The 26,248-nt window shown below is 47.5% G+C and overlaps 1 protein-coding gene across 3 annotated transcripts in view; it reads left to right on the forward strand.

Moving 5' to 3' along the window:
- The window catches only part of CAPRIN1 (cell cycle associated protein 1), an 81,000-nt gene that overhangs the window by 44,410 nt on the left and 10,342 nt on the right, over positions 1–26,248 (forward strand). For all 3 annotated transcript variants that reach the window (XM_084630466.1, XM_084630468.1, XM_084630467.1), the window contains exons 10-14: positions 9,605–9,760; positions 10,152–10,260; positions 13,908–13,969; positions 15,340–15,450; positions 16,060–16,209. In XM_084630466.1, the coding sequence (XP_084486592.1) occupies positions 9,605–9,760; positions 10,152–10,260; positions 13,908–13,969; positions 15,340–15,450; positions 16,060–16,209 (588 nt within the window). The remainder of the gene's footprint in view (positions 1–9,604; positions 9,761–10,151; positions 10,261–13,907; positions 13,970–15,339; positions 15,451–16,059; positions 16,210–26,248) is intronic.

Raw genomic sequence — 26,248 nt, forward strand, 5'->3', positions numbered from 1 at the left:
GAAATGTAGAACGATGAATAAAAATAAAACAGTGTAACATTTTGGAGCTTGCAAGTCCAGTCAGTCCTACTTCTTGTTCAGCCAATTACTCAGACAAACAAGTTTGTTTACATTTGCAGGAGATATAAATGCTGCCTCCTTGTTTACAGTGTCACCTGAAAGTGAGAACAGGCGTTCACATGGCACTGTTTTAGTTGGCGTCACAAGATATTTACATGCCACATGTGCGAAAGATTCATATGTCCCGTCATGCTTCAACCACCATTCCAGGGGACATGCGTCCATGCTGATGATGGGTTCTGCTCGATAACGATCCAAAGCAGTGTGGACTGACGCATGTTCATTTTCATCATCTGACTCGGATGGATGCAACCAGTAGAAGGTTGATTTTCTTTTTGGTGATTCAGGTTCTATAGTTTCCGCATTGGAGTGTTGCTTTTTTACGACTTCTGAAAGCATGCTCCATACCTCATCCCTCTCAGATTTTGAAAGGCACTTAAACATTGGGTTGAGTGCTGTAGCTGTCTTTAGAAATCTCATGCTGCGTTGCATTGTCAAAATCTGCAGTGAAAGTGTTCTTAAAATGAACTTGTGCTGGGTCATCATCCGAGAGTGCTATAATATGAAATATATGGCAGAATGCGGGTAAAATAGAGCAGAAGACTTACTATTCTCCCCCAAGGAGTTCAGTTACAAATTTAATTAACACACTCTTTTTTATTGAGCGTCATCCACATGGAAGCATATCCTCTGGAATGGTAGCCAAAGCATGAAGGGGTATATAAATGTTTAGCATACCTGGCACGTAAATACTTTGCTATGCTGGCTACAAAAGTGCCATGCAAATGCCTGTTCTTGCTCTCTGGTAAATGATAGGGCTGCATTATCTCCTGTAAATGTAAACAAACTTGTTGTCTTAGCCATTGGCTGAACAAGAAGTAGGACAGAGTGGACTTGGGGTCTCAAACTCAGTTTACCTTAGGGCCAGTGCTAGTCCTCAAATCCTCCCAGCGGACCAATAATGTCACTCATGCCTCCCAGAACCTGCCCCCCCCCCCCCCGCCAAAAAAACTCCACCCCCCCACCTGCCTAAGGCTCTGGGAGGGAGTTGGGGTGAGGGAGGAGATCTGGGGTAGGGGATTGGGGTGCAGGCTCTGGGAGCAAGTTTGAGGGGTATGTGGGGGGAGGGGTGGAGGTGCAGGATTTGGGAGGGGGTGCAGCCCTTACCTGGGGATCCAAGACTGGGTGAGCTGCGGGGCCTCCGCACGCTGCTGCCCCCAGGCACTGCCCCTGCAGCTTCCCATTGGCCGCAGGGGTGCTCAGGGTGGGGGCAGCGCATGGAGGCACAACCTAGTCCCTCCCCACTGTGGGGCCACAGGGAGGGGCCGGCAGACACCAGGAGCGAGCAGGCAGATGCTGCTCTGCTCTGCTGCGCTGCCGGGGCCCTGGGTCATTGTAAATTGCCTGGGGGGAGGGAGTGCCCGGGGGCGGCACGTGGGGCCAGTGGAGAGACCAGGCCCCAACACAGCTGAGCCCTGTGGGCCGCAGATGGCTTGCGGGCTGGGAATTTGAGACCTCTGCTCTAAAATCTTCGATTGTTTTGTCTTTGAGTGCAGTTATGTGACAAAAACACCCTACCGTTGTAAGTTGCGCTTTCATGACAGAGATTGCATTGTAGTACTTGTATGAGGCGAACTGAAAAATAGTATTTCTTTTATCATTTTTACAGTGCAAATATTCGTAATAAAAATATGCACTTCGTATTCTGTTATTGAAATACATATATATGAAAATGTAGAAACATCCAAAATATTTAATAAATTTCAGTTAGTATTCTATTGTTTAACAGTGCGATTAAAACTGATCAATCAGTTAATTTTTTTTAATTGAGATTAATTTTTTTGTTAATCGTGTGAGTTAACGGTGATTGACAACCCTAATTAAGATGGCAGCAAGGTTGAGTATGAGTAATTTGGAATTTAAAAAAGTTAGGGTTTTATACCCAAAACAAGAAGCATAAACCCAGGAAATTGAGTAAAGGTTTAACTTAAGTTAACCAAGCATTATGGTACAGTTGGACTCTCAAACAGCTCTACACAGTAGTGATGCTATGCAAAGCTATACAATTATGATAAATTTTAAAATGTGTAGTAGTCCTACATGAAATGATTTTTAAAGAGCCTTTACATATTTTTTCTCATGGTATCACTACTGGGCAGTTAAACCTGGTCTACAGCTGCTTTGCATTTCCAGAACAACACAAAGTGGTAGGAAAGTAAACCCTAGTCCTCCTGCCCTTTAAGTGCGTGTGTGCACGTGCACCTCCCCCAGCTCTCTCCTGCCCTGTGTGTCAATCTGGTTCTGTGGGGTAGTTTATGGAAAGAAATGTTGAAGATTAAGGGTCACATTGTTCCATTCTTCGTAATTGTATGTTTTTTGCTCTTCAGTAGAGAATAGTAGACAAAGACTTCCTCAGAGAAGTTCACAAAGAATGGCCCTCTTTTTAAAATGGCCATCATTTCCCAATGTACTCCATGGGACAGAGGTCACAGCTTCTCTTGGCGAAGATAGCCACTATTATGCAATGGGAATTAAGCCATTTTTTTATCAGGGAGGATGCCAGCCCTTTTGCTCTCAGAAGTCGGCATCCATCTTAACTGAGGGCCGCCTGTTGCTTTGGTTGTGTTGAGAAATATTTGATGTTTTGAAAGGATGCAATTCATGAGTTTCTCTGAAGGAGAAATGTTGACTTCTGAAGGAAACGGTGTGGTGGTGGAAATGACCGTGATCTTAAATTCTCTCTAAAAACTACTCATTACAAGGATATACTCAAGATTTACTCCTCTGCAAATTTTTGTATGGCTTAAAAAATTAGTGCCTGAGCTAAGGGAAATTTAGTTTAGGTATTGGGCAAATACCTAACTATGAGGCTAGGCAAGCATTAGAACAGGTTACGTAGGGCTACAGAAGCTTTAAGAAATAGGTTAGACAAGCATCTGACAGGATTGGTGGTAGGCATACTTCATCCTGCCTCATAATGGGAGGCTAGATGACTTCTTGAGGTTCCCTCCAGCATTGCATTTCTCTCATCTAATTCAGCGTGCTACATTTCTTAAAAGATGCAGTTTTAAATTTCATGCAAAAACTGTCCAGTTTTTATAGATTTGCTCAAAACTACTTAGGTTGGATGTTTTTACTAGTCAATTTCAAACCATGGTTTTTTAGACTTATAGCCTCGTTATATTAAGCCAGTAGCTGCTAACCAAGTTTTGTGTCTGCTTTTAAAAAAATGGAATCAATTATTGTCAAAGCTTTGTACCAATATCTAAGTGAGGGGGATTCCATACTTGCGATCTTATCATTGTTTTCAAAATGTGTTTTACAATCTAACTTCCATTCTCCAAACAATCTTTCTATTTTTTATTTCACACTGAACCACTCTATAATTGGCATTTTGGGGATTGTACAAAGCAAAAATTTAGAATTGGGCCTTATAAAGTGAGAGGGAATTAAATGTAGTGTAATCTTTTCAGGAGACTTAAAAAACTTAAACAAAAAGCCCTCACTTTGGGCAATGCTTCTGAGATGGTGTTAAATCATATGTACTTATAATGGAAATTTTCAAAGGGTCTTCTTTGGATGGCCAATTGTGTGCACTGGGACATGAGGAATTTTAAACCAAAATGTGGGTGGAAGTTGGTGGGTTTTTAAATTTATTCTTGGTGCTGGGGGTTCCTAGCCACTAGGATTTTCAAAACTTTACTACCGTGTGAAGCTGTGCTCTGTGCTGTTGTGTTTCTGAATGCCACACTTCCCTCCATCCTTTGCTCCACGGTCACTCAAGACATCTAGTGATGTCAGATTTCTTCCAGTACCTTTTGGAAAACATAACATCACCTTTTGGGTACCTTTTGGAAAACATAACATCACCAGTCCCACAAAATTGGTGCTAAGTCTGGGTTTTTTGTGGAAGTGGAAATCGGTCATTGTTTTTAAAGTGGTATTATATTAACTTCACGTATCTGTGCTCAAATGCTGTAGAAGAGGAATATAAGTCAGGAATATCTGTACACTAATCAGTGCCTCCAAAATATTGGGCAGGCGCAAATAGCCATACCCATCTCTGGAAATGCTGGCTCGGTGCAGAATATCATAGTGAACTAATAATTCACATAAACTAAAAAATTGTAGACACCTAGTTGTAGCGAAATAAGACCATTTTTGGACACCATCGGAAAGTAGCTCATCTGACAGCGTTTGAGGGTGAGACAAAAGGAACTCAGCTATGAAGACACTAATTAATACTGTAATCATAGAATTTCCCCCTCCGAGAGCATGATTCTGAGTATTAGCCATCACAACTGTGAACAGTCTTCATCTTAGACAATCAGATGTTAGGTATGTTTTTTGTTCCTATAAGTATTCTTCCCTTGATTCCCTCAAGCCATGTGCACCATTTACAATGACCAGTACAGCTAGATTTCAAAGGCATTTCTGCATAATTTGATGTTGGGTCTGTTTGAGCCTGGTCTGTAACTCTTTAGATTTTGGCATTTACTAACTCCTAGATACAGAGAGGCTCTGGACAGATTACCAGTAATGATCCCAATTAATATTTGAAAGGGCCACCACTGTGTTTGGCTTCTGGGGATCAGCAGGGAATGTTCTCAAGCTTGGACACAGTTACGAGCCTCTTCTAAGTCTTAACCTCTCTTGCTTGCCATCTCCTGCTGCTCAGTTATTTCATGCCTGAATGTAATCATATGCTATACTGCAGTCCTGTTACTGTGACACCACCACACCCCCCCCCCCCCCGCCCTTGAGACTCTAATGTGTAAAGAAAATCCCACTATTCTTTGTCTCCAAATGTGTGGTAGAGATCCTTTACTCTATACTGTTTGTGTTCAGGGTATACAGGTTGCAGAGCAGACTTAAGAGACTACTGCTTGAGCATCTTAACTTGCACCTCCAGGCTTAACCATACCTCTGGGCCTGTCTCAGAATACTGTTTGGGTGCCCATTTTCGCTAGACCAGGCTGCCTGAGACCAGAGGTCACTGCATTCTCAGGCAATTTATGTAGAATAACATCTGGTTACTTAAGTCCCTACAAAGCTGGTTAGGCCTACCTAAGATTTAGAAACCCTGTTGAAACAGACTATAAGGGCATGTCTACACTTGGAAACTTACCAAAATAGATATTCCTGAATAATATTCAGAAATAACTCCATGTGGAACTCCCTTATTGCAGAAATGAATGCCTTTTTCTGATTTAGTTTAGTGGATTAAGTTAAATTGGAAAAAAACTCTTGATTTCAGAATAAGGCCCCATCTACACTGGCAAATTTGTGCGCAGTAAAGCAGTTTTGAGCGCTATAACTTCCAAGGTGTACACGTTGCCAAGTCAGTTAGTGCGCAGAAACTGTGTAGATGCAGTGCTTTACTGCCCTGGCCTGAGGTGACCATCCTTCAGCCCCATCCCATGCATTCCTTTGCACATTTGAAAGTCCCCTTCCTGTTTGCTCGGTGATGCGTGCAGTAGTCTCAGTGCATCTTTCCAGGTGGCCATGCCAGCTTCACACAATCCCCCGCTTGGAGCAATGCAGAGCTGCTGGACCTCATTGGCAGTTGCGGAGAGGAGGCAGTGCAGTCACAGCTGCGTTCCAGCTGTCAGAATTATGAAACCTATGGATTTCTAGATGCATGATAGAAAGGGGCCATGACCCAGGATACATTGCAGTGCAGGGTCAAAGTGAAGGAGCCGCAGAACACCTACCACAAGGCGCAGGAGTCAAATTACCGCTCTGGTGCTGTGCCCATGAGCTGCGGGTTCTACAAAGAGCTGGACGCTATACTTGGTGGCGATCCCACCTCCACTGAGAGAGACCCTGTGGATATTTAGTTGGCTCGTGTGCCAGTCGAGAGTGGACTGATCTAGGAGGAGGCAATCTTGGACAAGGAGGGGGACCCAGAGGCAGAGGATGACTCAGAGGCCAGAGATGCATGCAGTCATGAGCTCTTTTCTCCCCTGGAGCCTACCCAGTTACAGCAGTTGGAGGTTGACGAAATGCAAACAGGAGAGGAGGCCCCTGGTAAGTGGATCTGATTTTGGGAATTGCTGAAGCGAGGAGTTGGGTGGGAGGGTTTCAGAAAGCAGGCTTGTCTCCCACCTCATGCCTAGCCTGAGCGGTGGAACAGGCTGTTGATAGACTCCCTCACTTCATGGGAATCTCGCTCAGATCTCAAGGAATCTCTCATGGAGATACTGGGCAATCTGCTGCCACAGGTTCCTCGGCAGAGCTGCTTTGTTTCTTGCGCCATTAACAGTAACTTGGTGGGGGGACCATTGCTGCACACAGGCTAGCCGCATAAGAGCCAGGGCGGAAGCTGCAGGCTTGGAGAAGACCCTCCCTTGATTCCCTGCTCACCCTCAGAAGCGAGATATCTTCCATAATCACCTCCTGTGGAAAGTGTGGGGAATAGGAATGATTATCAGGCCAACCTTACAGTGCTGGCTCTCCCCAGGTACCCAAGAGCCATGTGCCCAGTGTACAGCAGGAATAGTGATTTACCCTGCCCCTGTGGCTGCTCATCATTTTGGGGGTCTTGTGGCTCATGTGTGCTTGCCTGGGGACTGCCAGTTAGTGATAGGTGTGTGAGTACTGGCTGGGTTTTTAAAGCACTGTAACAGTGTTGTCTGTTGCAAACAATACTGCTTCTGTAAAATGTTGCATTTAAACTTCACAGAGATGACCTTGAGATTACAGCCTCCCTCTTTGTTATTGGCGGTAGAATGGCTGCACAAAATTAGAAAGCGTCCAAGAAGAACTAAGGAGGACTTTATTTGTGAGGTTATGATGCACTTTGCCGCTAAGAAAAAAAGAATTGAAGGAGTGGCGGTACAGCGAGAAGAGAGACCAAAAGGAGAATGCAGCACACCAGAAAGAAGCCACAGAGTGGCTCTTAACAGTTACGGAGCTCCAAGGTGATACTAGCTCTTTAAACTGAGCAGCTCCATGCACACATTCCCCTGCAGCTGCGGTCGCAAGACTCTTTACCATGCCACGCCCCCAGACTGCCAACACACTCGTATCAATCTCCTGGCTCCGCTCTCTACCTGCAGCATTCCATTCCTCGCAGTCCAGCAGTGTGGACTCCCACTGCACTCAACACAAATTCCTCTGCAGTTTGGCCCTGCTGAAGTACAGCACCCCCTGCATCATACTCCAAAGGAGGTTGGGTATGATCCCTGGATATACACAAATCTGTAGCCGTCCTGGGACCCCTCCTCCCCCTGAGACCTTCCCTTCCTCCATCCCCCTCCCTGCTGATGATTTTTTTCATTTGACTCTCTCTTTTGGTTGTTTTTTTCTTCAATAAAAGAATTATTTGTTTGAAAGCAATCTTTATTCTATTAAGTGAAAGCAAAAAGAGCACTGCAAAGCAACATACGATTATGTTAAGGCCCCTTCTTGCATCATGTGCACCAGTCACCACGTAGCATTACAGGCACTGCAATCCCAAGCATAGCCACAAATATTAGTCACTTTCAGCTTCAAATTGCTGCCTCAAAGCATCCCTGATCCTCATGGCCCCACGCTGTGCCCCTTTAATAGCCCTGGTCTCTGGCTGTTCAAACTCAGCTTCCAGGCACAGAGCCTCTGTGGTCAAGCCCTGAGTGAAGCTTTCACCCTTCCCTTCACAAATACTATGGAGCATACAGCACTCGGCTGTAAGCATAGAAATATTGTCCTTGGCCATGTCCAGCTTCCCGTATAGGCATCGCCAGCAGTCTTCTAAATGGCCAAATGCGCACTCCACAGTCATTCTGCACTTGCTCAGCCTGTTGTTGAATCACTCGTTGCTGCTGTCAAATTGCCCTGTATATGGCTTCATGAGCCATGGCATTAAGAGGTGGGCGGGGTCTCCCAGGATCACAGTGGGCATTTTGACTTCTCCTACGGTGATCTTCTGGTCCGGGAAGAAAGTCCCTGCTTGCAGCTTCTTGAACAGGCCAGTGTTCCAAAAGATGTGTGCATAATGCACCTTTCCAGAGCAGCCTGTTTTAATGTCTGTGAAATGCCCATGGTGATCCACAAGTGCCTGGAGAACCATTGAGAAATACCCCTTGCAATTAATGTACTTGGTGGCTAGGTGGTCGGGTGCCAGAATTGGAATGTGTGTGCCATTGATCGCCCCTCCACAGTTAGGGAAGCCCATTTGTGCAATGCCATCCACAATGTCGCGCACATTGCCCAGAGTCAGTCTTTTGGAACAGGATGCGATTAATGGCCCTGCGTACTTCCATCAGCACAACTCCAACGGTTGACTTTCTCACCCCGAACTGGTTAGCAACCGATTAGTAGCAGTCTGGAGTAGCCAGCTTCCACAGTGCAATCGCCATGTGCTTCTCCAGCGATAGGGCAGCTCTCGTTCTCGTGTCCTTGCGCTGCAGGACTGGGGCGAGCTCGTCACCTAATCCCATGAATGTGGCATTCTTTATCCGAAAGTTCTGCAGCCACTGCTCATCATCCCCGACGGGCATGACAGTGTTATCCCACCACTCAGTGCTTGTTTCCTGAGCCCAAAAGCGGTGTTCAACTGTCGTCAGCACCTCCGTGAATGCCACAAGCAATCTCATGTCGTAGCTACTACATGTGGCGAGATCAATGTCTCACTCCTTGCCTTTGTAGTTTAAGGAATAACTCCACTGTCACTCGTAACGTGTTGGTCAGTGCGAACAGCATACTGGTCAACAGCTTGGGATCCATTCCTGCAGCCCGAAAGGGGCAGGGTGCACAGTACACAAACCATTGAAAGATGGCGCCAAATGTAGACGGAAGCACAGTGATCGCTGGGATGCGAAGCAGTGAATCACTAGGCATTGCGACAGGACCCAGGACGCCCCACGAGGCCTTCCCACAAGTCTTAGCGGCAAAAGAGAAAGAGGTGCTCTGTGGGATAGCTGCCATGGTGCACCGCTCTGAATGGTGCCACAGGTGTGAACATGCTATTGCGCAGGCAGCTGTCAGTGTAAGGACACAACAGTGGTTTTCCTTTGGCGCTCTGAGTGGCACTGTAACTTTGCAAGTGTAAATGTACCCTGAGTGTGCCCACATGGAGAGTTATTCTGGAATAACTATTTTGGTAAACTTCCAGGTGTAGATGCTTCCTTAGTCTCATTGGTAGACAAATAACTGATTTTTGTATTTTGTATTTCACCATTGTCAAAAACAATGCACCATGATGGTGCGTGGATGGATATTGAATAATTGAAGTAATTGTAATGGTTGCTAAACCTTTTGTCACAGCAGCATTCTTTGAGCAGTTCATAGTTCTGAAAAAAGCAAAGGAAATGTATAGAAAAATAAGGCATTAAACCTCCTAGGAAACCTATGTACTGGTAATAGAGGCCCCTTGTGCTGGCATTGTAGAAAGATACAGTCATACTCTTTTCCAAGAACTTGGAGTTGTTTTGCACTTACTAGTTGGCCAAACCTTTGTCATCAAAGTTCCAAGTTTTTACTCTTTTTGATAAATTGTTTCTGATATTCTCAACCAAATATGTAGATGAAACCCATGAGCCAATTGTTACTTCGTCACTAGGTTGTAAATTCACTCCAGCAACAACCACAAGCTACATCTCCTCCAGTTCCTGAACCCCATGCTCTCAGTACTGTGACTCAAGCAGACCCTCTTGTTAGGAAACAGCGAGTACAGGACCTTATGGCACAGATGCAGGGCCCATACAACTTCATGCAGGTATGTAGTTGCTCTGCTGTGGTGAACTGGTTTAAGAGGGACACTAAACTTTCTTACGTTTTGTTAGTAATGCCTCAGTTATCCAAAATAAAAATAATAAAGCCATCTAAATAGTAAAGAACAGGTTACCTGCTTGTCTTTTGTACTTTGTTCTATTTGCCTATGAAAACAAGCTGACATAGTTAAATTATCTTTCAGTGGAGTATACTTCATAGTTGTGAGGTAAGTTCCGTAATTTTGGGGTTGTAAGTGGTGCAGGAGAATCCTTGAAATCTTAATTGATTTTAAATATATTGATATTCCTATTTTTCGTTTAAAAAAAAAAGACCAAAAAGCTGATCATAACAATCTAATTTAATACATTTTTAATCCTGTTGAATTATTCTATTAGGATTCCATGTTGGAGTTTGAAAATCAGGCTCTTGATCCTGCCATCGTATCAGCACAGCCCATGAATCCAGCACAAAACTTGGACATGCCTCAGATGGTTTGCCCTCCAGGTTTGTAATGGTAAATCATAAAACTGCATCTTGGGGGAGGTTTGCAAAACTAACTTGATTTCAGTCATTCCTAACCCTGCTATCTCTAAGGTTAAACCCACTTGGTGTTCAGTGAGGTCATTATGTGATTTTCATGGAATACAGCTGTGCTGCAGAGCACTTTGTAGACACCTAGTAGTCTATTGCTCTAATTTTCATTTGTGGCATTGGTGTATAAATTATTGCCCAAAATCTCTGGTAATTGGGTGTCCTTTCAATTATTTGAGCGTAAGACCAAGCGTTTGGCTCGTGAAGGACATGTCACTGAGCTTAGGCTAATATTTCTGGATTTAGTGGATAATTCTGACCTTAATTTCTGTGCCTCGGTTCCCTTTCTGTAAAATTCAGATAATACTCCCTCATCTCACAGGAGTAATCAAAAAGTACTTGTGAGTCACTCAGACACTATGGTGATGAACACCATAGAAAAGCCCATGTGAAAATTTAATAATTCTGTTTTCAGAGCAGGGTTTGATCAGTGTGCAATAAATAAGGCATGGGGTCACTCATTAAATGATAAGGAGAAAACAAAATATTGAATAATTTCTCAGTTAAGTGAGTACTATCCATTCTGTGCTTTGAGTCAGGAATCCTTTGTGGGGTGGGAATAGTTTGTGACCATGTAATTAAAGACTCTATCATGTATTGCACAAGGGGGCTGAATTATAGTTGCACAAGCAACATTAATTCTGACATTGCCTAACCTTTTTGAGTGCTTAACTTTAGGGCAATAATAGAATCCCATTTATTTCGATTTTTTACGTGTTTTCTACATTTACAAATATATTGATTCAGTTACAACACAGAATACAAAGTGTATAGTGCTCACTTTATATATTTTTGTATTACAAATATTTGCACTGTCCAAAAAAAAAAGTATGTTTCAATTCACCTAATACAAGTACTGTAGTGCAATATCTTCATCATGGAAGTTGAACTTACAAATGTAGAATTATGTACCCAAAAAAACCTGCATTCAAAAATAAAACACTTTAAAACTTGAGCCCATGAGTCCACTCAGTCCTACTTCTTGTTCAGCCAATCGCTCAAACAAACAAGTTGGTTTACATTTGCAGGAGATAATGGTTCCTGCTTCTTGCTTACAATGTCATCTGAAAGTGGGAACAAACATTCGCATGGCATTGTTATAGCTGGTGTTGCAAGATATCTTACGTGCGAGATGCACTAAAGATTCATATGTCCCTTCATGCTTCAGCCGACCTTCCAGAAGACATCCATCCATCCATTCTGTTGATGGGTTCTGTTCATTAACAATCCAAAGATGTGCAGACTGACACATCGGGGGTTGGACTAGATGACCTTCAGGGGTCCCTTCCAACCCTGATATTCTATGACGCATGTTCATTTTCATCATCTGAGTCAGATGCCACCAATAGAAGATTTTTTTTCTTTTTTGGTGGTTTGGGTTCTGTAGTTTTCGCATCTGAGTGTTGCTCTTTTAATACTAATGAGAGCATGCTCCACACCTCGTCCCTCTCAGATTTTTTGGAAGGCACTTCAGATTCTTAAACCTTGGGTTGAGTGCTGTAGCTATCTTTAGAAATCTCACATTGGTACCTTCTTTGCGTTTTGTAAAATCTGCATTGAAAGTGTTCTTTAAATGAACAGTATGCTGGGTCATCATCCGAAACTGGTATAACGTGAAATATATGGTAGAATCCGGGTAAGACAGAGCAGAAGACCTACAATTCTCCCCCAGGGAATTGAGTCACAAATTTAACTAACACATTTTTTTAACAAGCATGGAAGCATGTCCTCTGGCATGGTGGCCAAAGCATGAAGGGGCATATGAATCTTTAGCGCATCTGGTACATAAATATCTTATGACGCTGGCTATAACGGTTCCATGTGAATGCTTGTTCCCACTTTCAGGTGACATTGTAAACAAGAAGCAGGCAGCGTTATCGCCTGCAAATGTGAACAAACTTGTTTGAACAATTGGCTGAACAAGAAGTAGGACTGAGTGGACTTGTAGTAGGACTGAGTGGACTTGTAGTAGGACTGAGTGGACTTGTAGTAGGACTGAGTGGACTTGTAGTAGGACTGAGTGGACTTGTAGTAGGACTGAGTGGACTTGTAGGCTCTAAAGTTTTAAATTTTTATTTTTGAATGCAGGTTTTTTTGTACATAGTTCTACAATTTGTAAGTTCAACTTTCAAAATATTGCACTATAGTACTTGTATTAGGTGTAGTGAAATACTATTTTTTTTACAGTAAACATTTGTAATAAAAATGTAGAGTGATCACGGTATCCTTTGTATTCTGTGTTTGAAATTGAAATCAATATATTAGAAAATGTTGAGTAACATGCAAAAATATTTATTACATTTCCATTGGTATTGTTTAATGGTGCGATTAAAACTGGATCGTGATTAATTTTTTTGTTAATTGTGTGAGTTAACTGTGATTAATCGACAGCCCTACTTAACTTTGCAACCGTAATGAACATTTAACACTTGTGTACGTAACTTCCTTTTTTAAAAAAAGCAAACTAAAAAATCAGAATTCCGTTATGTGACATATTGATCATTGTATGATGAGTCATCAGTGGGTTTGGAATCTTTGATCCACTGCTCCAAGCCCTGACACTTGAGATAACAGAGTAACTGATAGTAGTAGTAGTAGGTTGTAATCCTTTGTGTCAACTAGCACTAGCGAAAATGGGACACTTTGCCAGTAGGTTTGACAGGAATTTGATAGAGGAATGGAGAGAATCAAGAAAAATATGTTTTGCCCATTTTAAAAACTCTTGGAGTTTTTCTACAAATAGCTTTAGTGTATCATGCTTTGGAGAAGAGACCTGAAATTTTGAAGGCTGTGGCTGTTGTGGCAGGGATGTTCCTCTTGCTGTCCTCATGAAAACCCACCCACATCATGCCAATTTATAAGCCTCTGAAAAACAGTGGTTCATGTGTTCAGTAGAGACTTTGATTTTAGCAGTCAAATTCCCCAAAGATTCCATCTGCACTGAGAATGTTCCAGCTCAGGGCTGAGCAGGCCTTTTGCCGCAACTGCAGTTCTAGGCTGCTGCCAGCTAAGCCAGGTTTGGGCACCTGAAATGTGATCAGGGTGTCTCTTTCCTGTACTCTCAGTGACTCACTGCTGGGCCCAGGCAGCACAGTGGAGCACACTGCCTGATTCAGATGCAGACAAGGGGGGAGGACTGGCGCTTGAATGGAGTCAGGAGGCACAGGACTGGGACTTGCTAGAGACTGGGACAAGGAGCCAGGGTGAGGAGGAGAGAGGACTGTGGTGGAGCAGAAGAGGTGAAACAGTCAGAAGAATCTGTACCCACATGGGAACACTCTCCTCCACAGGCTGGAATGGAACCCAAGATTCCCTGTCCTTGTTCTCCACAATGGATGAACCATTTTAGCTGCAATTTTCCCCTCAAAATTCATCCTGAGGCTGACAATCAACCTGAAAAATTTCAACCCAAAATGTTAGTTTGGCAGAGTTGTAAACAACTTATTATGGGCTGTGTTGGGCAATCTTAGTAAAAGGTGGTGTTTCCAGTCCCGCTTATAATTTATACCATGTAAGAAGTATACAGTTACATAGTAAATAAAAGTTTATTGTATTTCCAGTTCATGCTGAATCTAGACTTGCCCAGCCTAACCAAGTTCCTGTGCAACCAGAAGCTACGCAGGTAAGATCTATGCTCGATAAATCATTTACTAGATCTTTAATTTGCTTTAGGTTTATTTTAATTGGTAACTATTGTGTTGGAAGAGGTTAACCATTAGATGCATCAGAAATCAAGCTTATTTTTTCTTGTAAGATTTTTTGGTATTGTTAGTTTCCACTCCCCTTCAATTTTGGTGTCTGCGAACTTGATGGTGGCTGAATTTACATCGGGAAAAGCTGATACAAGAATCAGTGACAGTGTAGAGGGTCTCATGACTTTTTTGTTCAGTAGAGGCATAAAAGCCCTGGAATGAATGGAAACTAGCAGGAAGCATCCCTGCTAGAAGACTGACAAATGCTTCACCATTGAAGATCAACAGGAAGTGCCATGTGGAGTAATAGAGATTGAAAATGTGCATTAGGAGTAACATGCCTTTTACACTAAACTCTGTGTGGGAAACGTGTGTTCTTACAGTGATTGTCCACACGGATTCTGCTTTAGGGGCCATGCGTGTGCCCTGGGTGCATTCATTCCCCCCTCCCTCCCACTTTATATTTTCCAGGGTTTTTTTGCATTTTACAATGTTAAGTGGTGCTTATGGGTTTTCCTCAATGCACTTCCCCCCCCCCCCCCCCCCCGGTCCAAACGAGTTCTAACAGTCATTCCTCAACCATTTATGTAGCTAGCAGCTAAACTGCTTCCAGCTCTGCTGTACAATGGATTAGGGACATGTGATGGTTCAAAAAAGGTGACTCTGGCAACCAGTCTTGTGGACTTCCTCTCAAGAATTGCCATCAAACCTCTGTTGCAAGGCAGTGCTTTTATTTTCAGATCATGTTGGTGATGGAAGCAGAGCAGTTTTTAAAACAACTTTACTGGTCTGCTTCACCCCCTAACTTACCATCAGGCCACAAAGCCTGCAAGGAAGTTGAGTTAAAAGGAGGTAAATTTAGTTCGGGTGGGTTCATGCCAACAAACATCACCTATGTGCCTGCTGCTACACACTCTTCTTCATCCCTAGTATGCTATGTGCTTTCTCTTGTGGTCTTCTTAGGAGACATAACAGTAGGAAGAATTTTCATTTAAATCAAAACTTACACCTTCAACTGGATTGGACAAAAATATAAATGAACTTAAAACTTTTCTCCAGAGCAGTGGGTGTACACTAGAACAAATCAATTAAAATAAATTCGCTTTGCCCCTGTTTCAGCATTACTAAATTTAATCAAATTATGCATAAGTATATTGCTACTGTGGATATTAGTAAAAATTTTGTGTATCCGTAACAAGATTTTTACTACAGGCACAGTTCCTTCCAAAGTTGTCCTGTTTGGTTCTCCAGTTTGTAAAACTTGAAGGAGCTTCTACTAATCTTAAATTCTTTCTGGCAGGTGCCCTTGGTTTCTTCTACAAGTGAGGGTTACACAGCATCCCAGCCCATGTATCAGCCTTCTCATACAACAGAGCAACGGCCACAGAAAGAATCAATTGACCAGATTCAGGCAAGTCCTATTAAATTTTATTTTAGGAGCAATATACTATCTCAATCTGCAAGGGAATAAAGGGGTAGTGTATGACACTTTGAAGATAAAGCTTCATAGTTAAAATATTTGTTTCAGGTGTCAATTGATAAGGCCTTTTTTATTACAAATGCCTTGACCTTATTTGTGACATCTTATATTTTTGATAGCAGTTGTTTGAGTCGTCTGTATTCAAGGCTTAAATTTATTAAATCACCAGCAGCGAGATGCTGATAAAGAGGAGAGGGGCTAGTACTTTTCAGTGGAGCACCTTGTGGAGAATTGCATCGCATAAGTATACAGGATGCTAGCTTGGAGGACGTTATTGACCATGGCTAGTAGGTGTCATAGTGGGCACTTGCTTTTCCTCCATTCACTCACTTCTCTGTCATTCTCTGAGGTTCATGAGTGTGGGAAGACTTCTTTGTTTTCATTCATCCAGTTGTGCTGCGGGGGGCTACAGTTTAGTTGAGGTAGCTCATGTCAGTAGCAATATTTTACAGGCCTTGCCTATAATTTGGTATAGGATGACTTGACATAATCAGTTGCTGTATGAATTATTGCTTAAGTGCTCTTCATTTCAATTGCTAGGCTTCACTGTCTTTGAGTGCAGACCAAACCCCAGCATCATCACCACTTCCTACTGCACCCCAGCCGCAGGTATTCCAGGCTGGGTCTAGCAAACCTTTACATAGCAGTGGAATCAATGTTAATGCAGCTCCATTCCAATCAATGCAAACAGTAAGTACCAAATGAACTTAATGCTGAATCACTTTGTTTGATTAATCAAATCTTCTGATAGCCATTATTTTGACCCTGGAATCTAGAATTGCACTTAGAATAGGCTCTGTTCTTCTAGTGGTTGCACATGTTCATTCCACCGTAGGTGTGTGCATGCCTAGTGCACAGATGTCAGAGACTTTTTTCCCCTCAGTGGTACCTGTTGGGGTGGCTGGAGTGCCCCCTGTGGCCACTCGCCACTGTGTGCTAGTATAAGAGGAGCCACCCTCAGCTCTTCTCAGTTCCTTCTTACTGACAGTAATGGTTGTCAGAGCGATTTCAGACTTGTTTATTCAAATACCTTCTTCACGCCTTGTAAATAGTATTTCTAATAGGATTCTGTGCAAAACAATTAAAAATTCTGCACAATATTTAAAAATCTGCAAATTTTATTTGTAAATAAATAAAGGTGGAGGCTCCAGCATGGCAGCGGTGAGCACGGGCCACTGGCTGCACGGAGGTGGGAGATCACCCTGCAGGGCGCCCACTCCCTTCCCCTCCCCTGCCCTCCCCTTCAGGGACATGGACTTGTAATGAGGGTGCACCCACCCTAACGTAGCACAAGGGCCAGGCCTGCCCCTGCATGCCAGGCGCACCAAGTGTGGGCAGGCAGGCTCAGCCTGGCAGGATCCAAGCTCGGATGGGCTTAGTGTGGGGGAATCCAGGTGTGGGGTGTTAAGGTTCTGGGTGGGGGCATCTCAGTGGGGATACTGGGGTGTGGGGGAATCTGGATGCACTGGGGGGTTCCAGGTGCAGGGATAATGGGACTCTACAGTGGGTCCAGATGAAGGTGTGGGGGGGGGTGAAGGGACTCGGCAGGGGGAGTCTGGGTACTGGGGGAGTGGGGCTTGGTGGGGTGGGGGTCTGAGTGCAGCTGGTTGGGGCTCAGTTGGGGGTTTCAGGTGTGGGGGGGGGCGAGTTGGGGTAGTCCAGGTGCATAGGGTGTGGGATTTGTTGTGTTGGGGGTTCTGGTGTGGGGGGGTTGAGGTCACCAGGGAGGTGGCTGGGTTCAGGGGTAGGGCTCCAGATGCAAGGGGGTGGGGCTTGGATGGGAGTGCTGAGTGCAGGGCGCGAGGCTTGGTGAGGGTTTGGGTGCGGGGGTAGGGGGGTTCAAATGCATGAGGGTGGGCCGATGGGGGAGCAGCTCCTGTGACAGTGACCCCCTTTGCCTACCGCTGAGGAGCGATGGGGGCAGGAAGCAAGGGGTGTGAGGATGTGGAACTTCCTGTAGTGGGGGACGTTTCATGGGAGGCAGGGGGGTCTGGCCCGGCCACTTTGTGCAGGGGACGTACACTCTTCACCCAGCCCCGCCGGGACTGACCAGGGCATCCCAAGCCCCAGGGCTGGGTGGGGGATTCTCGGTGAGGAGGTGTTTCTGGGTGAAGGCAGGTGAGGCTTGGCATGGGTCTGGGTATGGGTGGAGTCTGGATGCACAGCAGTTGGATGGGTCTGACCCAGCACCGGCTGGGACGTCCCTAGCCATTGCCTCTCAACTCCCCCTAGCCCATAGTGATTTACCTCTCCATCAACTGCTCTAGGTCTCCGAAAAGATGCACCTGTGCTTCTGACCTGTCTGATATGAGGCCCACATTAGTGACAAGTGTCACATTTGCAAGGCCTTCAAACTCTGCTTGAAGAAGGATAGACCAGCTAGGCTTAAGTGCTTGCTTATGGAAGCAGCATTTTGACTCTCAGCTGAGTTATCGCATGTGGAGAGTGCCCAAAGTATTTCAACATTGATATGGAATACTCCACCAGAAGTATTTTCAGCTCCACGGTCCCGATCTCTGGTGCTGAAGGAGAGATCCAGAACTTTCTCGGGCTCACCATCTTGTTTGTCAATCTCGGTACTGAGATGAGATGGGGCATAGACTCTAAGCATGTGGCAGAGAAAGCAGCCCTGCAAGCCTTGCCTACTACGAGGGGTTCACTGCCTTTAGAGCTTGAGGCAGGTCCATTGAGTCTATCCCACAGGCACATGCAACCGCAAGAGACTTGTTTAGTGTCTCAGTACTGTTTTCACCAGTGTTGGAAACTGTCCAACCACTTCCTGCTCCCTCAGCTCAACCCTCAGTGCACGGAGAACCCCTCGTACCCCTATCTAGACCTCTTCTCAAATCAGTTTTTTCTAGAGGGAAACCTTCCTTGATTTGTCCAGTACTACCATCCCCAGGTTCAAGTTTCCTCTCTCCAGTACCATCTGCATCAGTGCCTCTGCTATCAGAAGCCTCTGACTCCTTAGACTTGGAAGTGAGGGCCTCCTGTTTCTCGGCAGGGACACAGCACTTATCCTCCTGCAAGGTCACTGGGGCCATGGGCAGTGCAGCAGCCCCATGGCTGGCGTTTTCCCTAAGTCACAATGGCATGGACGTGGATGGGGCCCAGGTCCATACCAGTGGCCACTCTGGGCTCCATGTGGCATTCCTCCCTCAGCTAGGATCTCACCCCAGCAGTCTCGACCATTGCGGGGAGCACATTGGACATCATGGCACCAGGAATTTCATTCTTCGGTAGATGACATGGAAACAGGTACCAGGCACAGAGGGCGTCTCTGCTTTCCAGTACTGTGACTGGTCCCAGCCGACCATGATCTTCTCAGGTAGTTTCTCCACCACAGATTATGAAGTTGCCACTACCTCACATGCTGGTTACAGCCTTGTCTTCATCACCAGATGCAACTATAGATTCAGTGGGAGATTCACCTCCTCCAGAAGGCTACAGGGCCCACCAAAATCTCCTGAAAAGGTAGTCTCGGGTCTTTGGCATCAAGGTGGCAGAGATACCTCTCCTGCCTAGATTGAGATTGCTCTGCCAATCAATGAGGCAGTCATGATGCATTTTCATCAACAACCACCTTTTCTTCGAGTGATTGCTCATGTGTATTCCACAATAGGTGTGCGTGCTCAGCACGTGCACTGGTGCCGGAAGTTTTTCCCCTAGGAGTACCCGTAGGGGAAGCGCCGCAGCGACCTCTGGAGTGGTGCCTCCATGGCATGGTATAAAGGGAGCTGCGCACTCCCCCACCCTCAGTTTCTTCTTGCCGCCAGCGAAGGAGTGTCGGAACTACTCTGCTTCAGCTTTGCTGTAGCTCGTCCCCAAAACTGTTCGTTCGTTCAGTGTTGGTACCTGTAGTTAGTTAGCTGTTTAGTTAGTTCAGTTAGAGAACCCAGACTGGGGCATGCCCCACGCCCCAGATTTTAAGTTGTGCGGCACTTGTACGCGATCTATGCCAAGGAGTGACCTGCATGCAGACTGTCTGCGCTGTTTGGGAGAAACCCATACCAGCGATGGCTGCAAAATTTGCAAGTTGTTTAAGCCTCCGACCAAGAGAGAGGGGACATTAGGCTCAGGGCCATTCTCATGGAGTTGGCGCTGACCCCGACTGCAGCGCGCCGCTCTGAGCTGGCACTGGGCATCAAGGTGTCGGTGTGCAGTGACCTTCTGGTGCCATTGACCAGTCGGCACAGCTCCCCGTCCATGGGGCACACCAAGAAGGCCAGAAAGATGCCTTCTTTGCAGGGCACTGAGGGAAACCCGGGAGAGAGGCTAGACCCATGTTGGGCAGTCCTCGGTCCCCACCAGCCTCTAGGTCTCTGACTCATGTATAGCAGAGTAGCCCAGCCTCTTTGAAGCAGACCTCCCCAGATGTCCAGATGCTATCCATGCTGGAGGCCCTGCAGGCTATCCGGGATGTTATGTTCATGCCGGTACCAGGAGCACCGCCGATGTCGGCCCCACACTCCAAGGGCAAGCAGCCGCTGGGATCTCCACTGTCACCCCCAGTTCGGTACTGGTCTCAGTCCAGGGAACATTCCCAACGCTGTTCGCTGCCCAGCAACAGTTAGGGGCAAAGTCCCCATGGATCGCCCTTGACTCCCACCACACTGACTGGTTGGGGTCTGTCAGTTGGAGACTCTCGGCACCGCTCCACCTCAAGGAGCGAATACCGACCAGACTGGGACAGGTGTTGCCAAAGGTCCTTGTGTCGGAGGGGTCATCGCAGCTGGTCACAGCACGGATGTCGATGCCATGTTCGCTCAGTATCCTACTCCAAGACTCTGCCAAGGCATCGCCTCCACAGCCCCGGACGTCGATCGCCGTCGTCTCGACGTCTCAGATCCGCCCAACGGAGCCAAATGCAGGGCAGTTGTTACTGACGGTACCAGTCCTCCACATAGGGATCACGGTCCCGTGGTCGGTGTCACTCCTGGCACCGCCGCTCTTCCCGGTCCAGGGACAGTGGCAGGTCGTACGTCAGCCCAGCCTCCATTCGTAGTCATCCATCGATGGGCCAGGCCAGCCAGGCTGAACAGTAGGCCCCGCCAGGTGCAGTGGCACCGAGCGCCGTGGCTGGCCCAATGGTACCTGTGGGCATCGTGGCCAGAGCTTTAGAAGCACTGTTGGCCTCCCTCTCCAGACCTCTGAGGAAGGAGTCGGTGAGATGTACTTCCTCGGCACCGTGGCCGGAGATCGACCAGGTGGTGGACCCTCTGGTGCCAGCGGACACCCAGAGTACCACACCGGTCTCCTCGCCCTCAGTGGATGAGGCGATTACGGCCCCACCCCTCTCCGTCCTGCTGGAGGACTTTAGGGCCCACCAAGAACTCTTAAAAATGGTGGCATCAAGCCTCCACCTCCAGACAGAGGAGATGAAGGAGCCCTCGGACTCCCTGTTTAATGTGCTGTCCTCTTCGGCACTGGGCAGGGTAGCCTTGCCTCTCCGTGAAGGGGTGGCAAAAATTTCAAATGCCCTGTGGCAAACACCGGCCTTGTTGGCCCCCATCTCTAAGAGGGCGGAACACAAGTACTTTGTGCCCACCAAGGGACACAAGTATTTATACACCCATCTGGCGCACAACTCCCTGGTGGTCGAGTTGGTCAACCACAGAGAATGGCAGGGCCAGCCAGCCCCTACCCCAAAAAATAAAGATTCTCGGGGGCTGGACTCTTTTTTGGAAGGAGAATTTATTCATCTTCAAGCTTCCAGTTATGAGTGGCAAACCACCAGGCTCTCCTTGGCCGGTATGAGTTCAGTCTGTGGGGCTTCCTGCCCAAGTTCGAGGACTCCCTCCAGGAGCGCGATAGGAAGGAGTTCAAAGCACTGGTGGAGGAGGGTACAGCGGCTGCCAGAGCAAACCTGCAGGCAGCTTCGGATGCGGTGGACATGGCCTCCACGGTGTCCATGAGAAGAGCGTCGTGGCTCCTGTTCTCTGGGCTGTCCAGCATGGCGCAGACCTCCATGTAGGATCTCCCATTTGACGGCAAAGCTCTGCAGCACAAACGGATACAAGGCTACATGGCATGAAAGACTCCCTTACGACCCTCCAGACTCTGGGTCTCTATGTTCTGGCTCTGGCTAAATCTAAGTTCAAGCTGCAGCAGACTCCCACTCAGGCCATCACCCGAAATACAAGGCCACCATAAGAAGTCATGGGACCATAAGGAGGTGCCCTCAGAGGCAGTCTCTGCCTGCCCCCCCAACCTGGGTCCTCCAAGGGCAAGCAGGTGGGGAAAAGCCATTTTTGATGGGACGCTTTGGGGCGCCCTGCCAGTTCTCCTCAGGAATGTGCCCTCAAAGCTTCCCTTCTCCAGCCGGCTGTGTGCTTTCCTCCCGGAGTGATTGCAGCCGATCTCTGACTGATGGGTCCTCAACACCATCTCCCGGGGCTACACCCTCCAGTTTACTTTCTCCCTGCCCAACCATCCCCCGCCCCCATCCCTCCTGGGGGACTTCTCGCACGGAGCTCTGCTCGAGCAGGAGGTGGGGTGGCTCCTGGGCCTAGGAGCAGTGGAAGTGGTGCCCAAGGAGTGCAAAGGCAAGGGATACTACTCCCGCTATTTCCTTATCCCGAAGGCTAAAGGGGGACTCAGGCTAATCCTGGGCCTGCGAGGTCTGGACCAGTTCATGGTGAAGCTCAAGTTCCGCATGGTCTCCCTGGCCTCCATCATCCCCTCCCTGAATCCTGGGGACTGTTATGCTGCCGTCAATGTGCAGGACACTAACTTCCACATCCCTATATTCAAGGAGCACAGACGCTTCCTCCGTTTCTGGTGAGGCAGAATCGGTACCAATTTATGGTCCTCCCATTTGGCCTGTCCACTGCCCACAGGGTATTTACAAAATGTATGTTGGTGGTGGTAGCCTACCTCAGGCGCCGGGGGGTCCAGATCTTTCCCTTGTTAGGGACGATTGGCTGGTCAGAGGCAGCTCCCGGTAGCAGGTGAGGGATCATGTGATGCTCCTCCTGTCCATGTGCACTGCTTTGGTCCTGTTGGTAAACAACAGCAAGTCCACGTTAGTCCTGGTTCAACACAGAGTTTATCAGGGCGCTCCTGGATGCCTCGTTGGCCAGTGCCTCCCTCCCACCGGACAGGTTCGAGACCCTGAAGGGGCTCATCTACCCATCACAAGATTCCCGGTGACAACAGCCAGAGCGTGCCTCCAGCTCTTGGGTCACATGTTGGTGTGCATGTCCCTGGTCCATCATGCCAGACTCAGGATGAGGTCCCTCCAGCTCTGGTTGGCCTCAGAGTTCTCCCAGGCCAGGGACAGGACGGACAAAGTCCTTACTGTACCAACTCGATCGCCTCTCTATGGTGGTTGTCCGCACCACGCAACGTGCTCCAAGGGCCCCTGTTCAGGGACAGGGCCCCGTCGCTGGTGTCCGATGCGTCAGACATGGGTTGAGGGGCCTTCAGACCCAAGGCCTGTGTTCGGCTCAAGATCTGACCCTACACATAAATGTCAAGGAACTCGGGGCGGTACGGCTGGCGTGTGTGGCCTTCCATTTGCACCTGGAGGGCAGGGTGGTCAGGGTCCTCACAGACAACGGCCTCAATGTTCTATATTAACAGGCAAGACGGGGCCTGCTCCTCTGCCCTCTGCTGTGAAGCCCTCAGGCTGTGGGATTTCTGTATAGCCCATGACATCTGTCTAAAGGCTTTCCGTCTACCGGGCGCCTGGAACGTGCAGGCGGATCGCATGAGCAGGGACTTCTCTCAACACAAGTGGTCTCTCCACCAGGAAGTGGCTCACAGGCTTTTCTGAGTGTGGGGGACTCCCCAGGTGGACCTGTTCACCACTTGGCAGAACCGGCGCTGTCCCTGGTTCTGCTCCAAGGGGGGGACTGGGAAGGGGCGCTATCTCCGATGCCTTCCTCCTGTCCTGGTCAGGCCAGTTTGTCTATGCCTTCCCACTGTTCCCACTGATCAGCAAGGTCCTGGAAAAGATAAAGACAGACAAGGCCCAGCGTGGCTCAGGCAACATTGGTACGGGATCCTCACGGGCCTGGCGGTTGCTCCGCCATGGCCGTTGCTGTTCCGCCCGGACCTACTCTCCCAGGGCTGCCTTCTCCACCCCAATCTAGTGGCTCTCCACCTCACGGCGTGGCTGCTCAATGGCTAGTAGGGAGGAGAGGACATGCTCAGAAGGGGTTCAACGCATCTTCCTAGAAAACAGGCGGCCCTCCACGCACCGCGCCTACTTGACGAAGTGGTCCCGGTTCTCTAGATGGGCGGGTGAATGGCGTGTTTCCCCCAGTGGCTGCCCCGATCCAGATTATCCTTGACTACCTTCTCCACCTTAGAGCCCAGGGCCTGGCACCCTTGTCAGTCAAGGTGCACCTGGCAGCCATATCGGCCTTCCATCCACCAGTGCACTGCCATGCTATGACTGGCCGGTTCCTTAAGGGTTTGGACCGTCTCTTTCCCATATGCCCTCGGTCCCGCAGTGGGACCTGAACCTGGTGTTGGCCCGTCTCACAGGGCCCCCATTTGAGCTGCTAGCCATGTGCTTCTGGTCCCACCTCTCATGGAAGGTGGCCTTCCTGGTCGCGATCACGTTGGCCAGGCAGGTCTCGGAACTCAGGGCCATGACCTCCGAGCTTCCATACACGGTGTTTCATAAGTACAAGGTCCAGCTCCTCCCACACCCTGCATTCCTCCCAAAGGTGGTCTCTGCCTATCACATAGGTCAGGACATTTTTCTGCTGGTCCTCTGCCCCAAGCCCCACGTGTCCAGTGAGGAGTGCAGTCTCCACACGCTCGATGTGTGACAGGCTCTGGCTTTCTACCATGAGTGAACCAAGCCATTCAGAAATTCCTCGCAACTGTTTGACTCAGCTGAGCACGAGGGGTCAGTTGTCCTCCACTCAGCGGCTTTCCAACCGGATCACTTTGTGCATCCGTACCTGTTATGAACTGGCGGGTATCCCCCTGCCACTGATTGTGAAGGCACACTTGACTCGAGCACAGGCCTCATCGGCTGCCTTCTTGGCCTATGTCCCCATCCAGGACATTTGTAGGGCTGCCACGTGGTCTTCCGTTCACATGTTCACCTTGGACTATGAGATTGTCTCCCAAACCAGGGATGATGCCTGGTTCAGCAGGGCTGTCCTCCGTCCTGAGAACTTGTGAACTCCTACCCACCTCCAACAGGTATAGCTTGGAATCACCTGTTGTGGAATACCCATGAGCAATCACTCGAAGAAGAAAAGACCGTTACCTTTTCCGTAACTGGTGGTGGTAGAGATTTGTTGCTCATGTCTGTTTCACATCCTGCCCTCCTTCCCCTCTGTTGGAGTTGTCTGGCAAGAAGGAACTGAGGGTGGGGGGAGCACGCAGCGCCCCTTATACCAAGCCATGGAAGTGCTACTCCAGGGGTCGCTGGGGCAATTCCCCCCCCCCCCCACGGGTACTCCTAGGGAAAAAACTTCCAGCACTGGTGCACATGGTGAGCACACAACCTATTGTGAAATACACATGAGCAACACATCTTGAACACCAGTTACGGAAAAGGTAACTCTCCTTTCGTCACCATAGCTTTGCTCCGCGTTTCCAAGATCCTCCTAGGAAAACAGAGAAGGAGCTATAGAAGGCGCCCTCCTCTTCAGTGTCAACGAGCCCATCACATCCAGCTGCCTCTTCCAAACAGGCATTTTGATTGGGTAGTTGAGGACATTATACCAGTCTCTTCACTTCTGTCTGTTCCCCCGCCCCCCCCTTTTTTTTTTTTGTTTACCAAATGCTTGTCCCACTTCCTAAGTACTTGGACCCACATAATATAAGACAAGCGTGCCTTAACTATGGTGGAACAGAGGTATGTCATCCAGTTTAATACACCCTACCCCTCTCTCTATACTCCTGCTCCCCCAGTCAGGGACCACTCTCGATCTCCCACTGAAGGGCAATGTCGAGAATCTCTTTCAGACAGACTGTAGAGGAGGTACTGTTGAGCTACCAGAGAGAAGGCTTCTATTTCTGTTTCCTGATTCCCAAGACAAAAGGAGATCTCATGCCCATCTTAGATCTCAGAGAGTTGAACAAATTCCTACAGAAAATAAAATCTCACACTGTTCCTAGTGTCAATTATCTCTTCCCTAGAAGAAAACTGGTATGGGGCCCTTGACTTGAGGGACACTTACTTCCATATTGCAATATGTCCCAACCATTGAAAATTTATCAGGTTAATGCCTGATATTCAACATTATCCATTCATAGTGCTTCAGTTTGGCTTGGCAGCTGTGGAACCAGCTCATCTTCCAAAATTAGGTATCCATGTCTTCCCATACCTGAGTGACTGACTGGTTGATCAGAGGTCGATCAGAGTCGCGGGTCCTGTCCAGCATATTCATTGCTCTATCTATATTCAATGCTCTGGAGCTCTGAATGAATCGAGAAAAATCCGTATCGAAGCCTGTACAGACAGTAGATTTCAGTGGAGCAATCCTTGACTCCACAAGCCAGAGCTTTTCTACCACAAACCAAGTTCAAAACCATTTGAGACCTAATAGTTTGAATGAAGGCTTCCCTGCTCATAACAGCAAGTAAGTGCCTCAGGTTGCTAGGTCATATGGCAGCATGAGCCTGTGTAGTGCAGCATGCCAAACTGTCATTCAGGAAGCTGCAAACGTGGTTAACATCAGTATATGCCCTGAATTGCCACCATTTGGACAAGATGGTTCAAGTTCCAAAGCTAGTTGTGTTGTCTCTGGATTGGTGG

This window comes from Lepidochelys olivacea (assembly GCF_965140295.1).
Source record: "Lepidochelys olivacea isolate rLepOli2 genome assembly, chromosome: 6".
NCBI lineage: Eukaryota > Metazoa > Chordata > Testudines > Cheloniidae > Lepidochelys > Lepidochelys olivacea.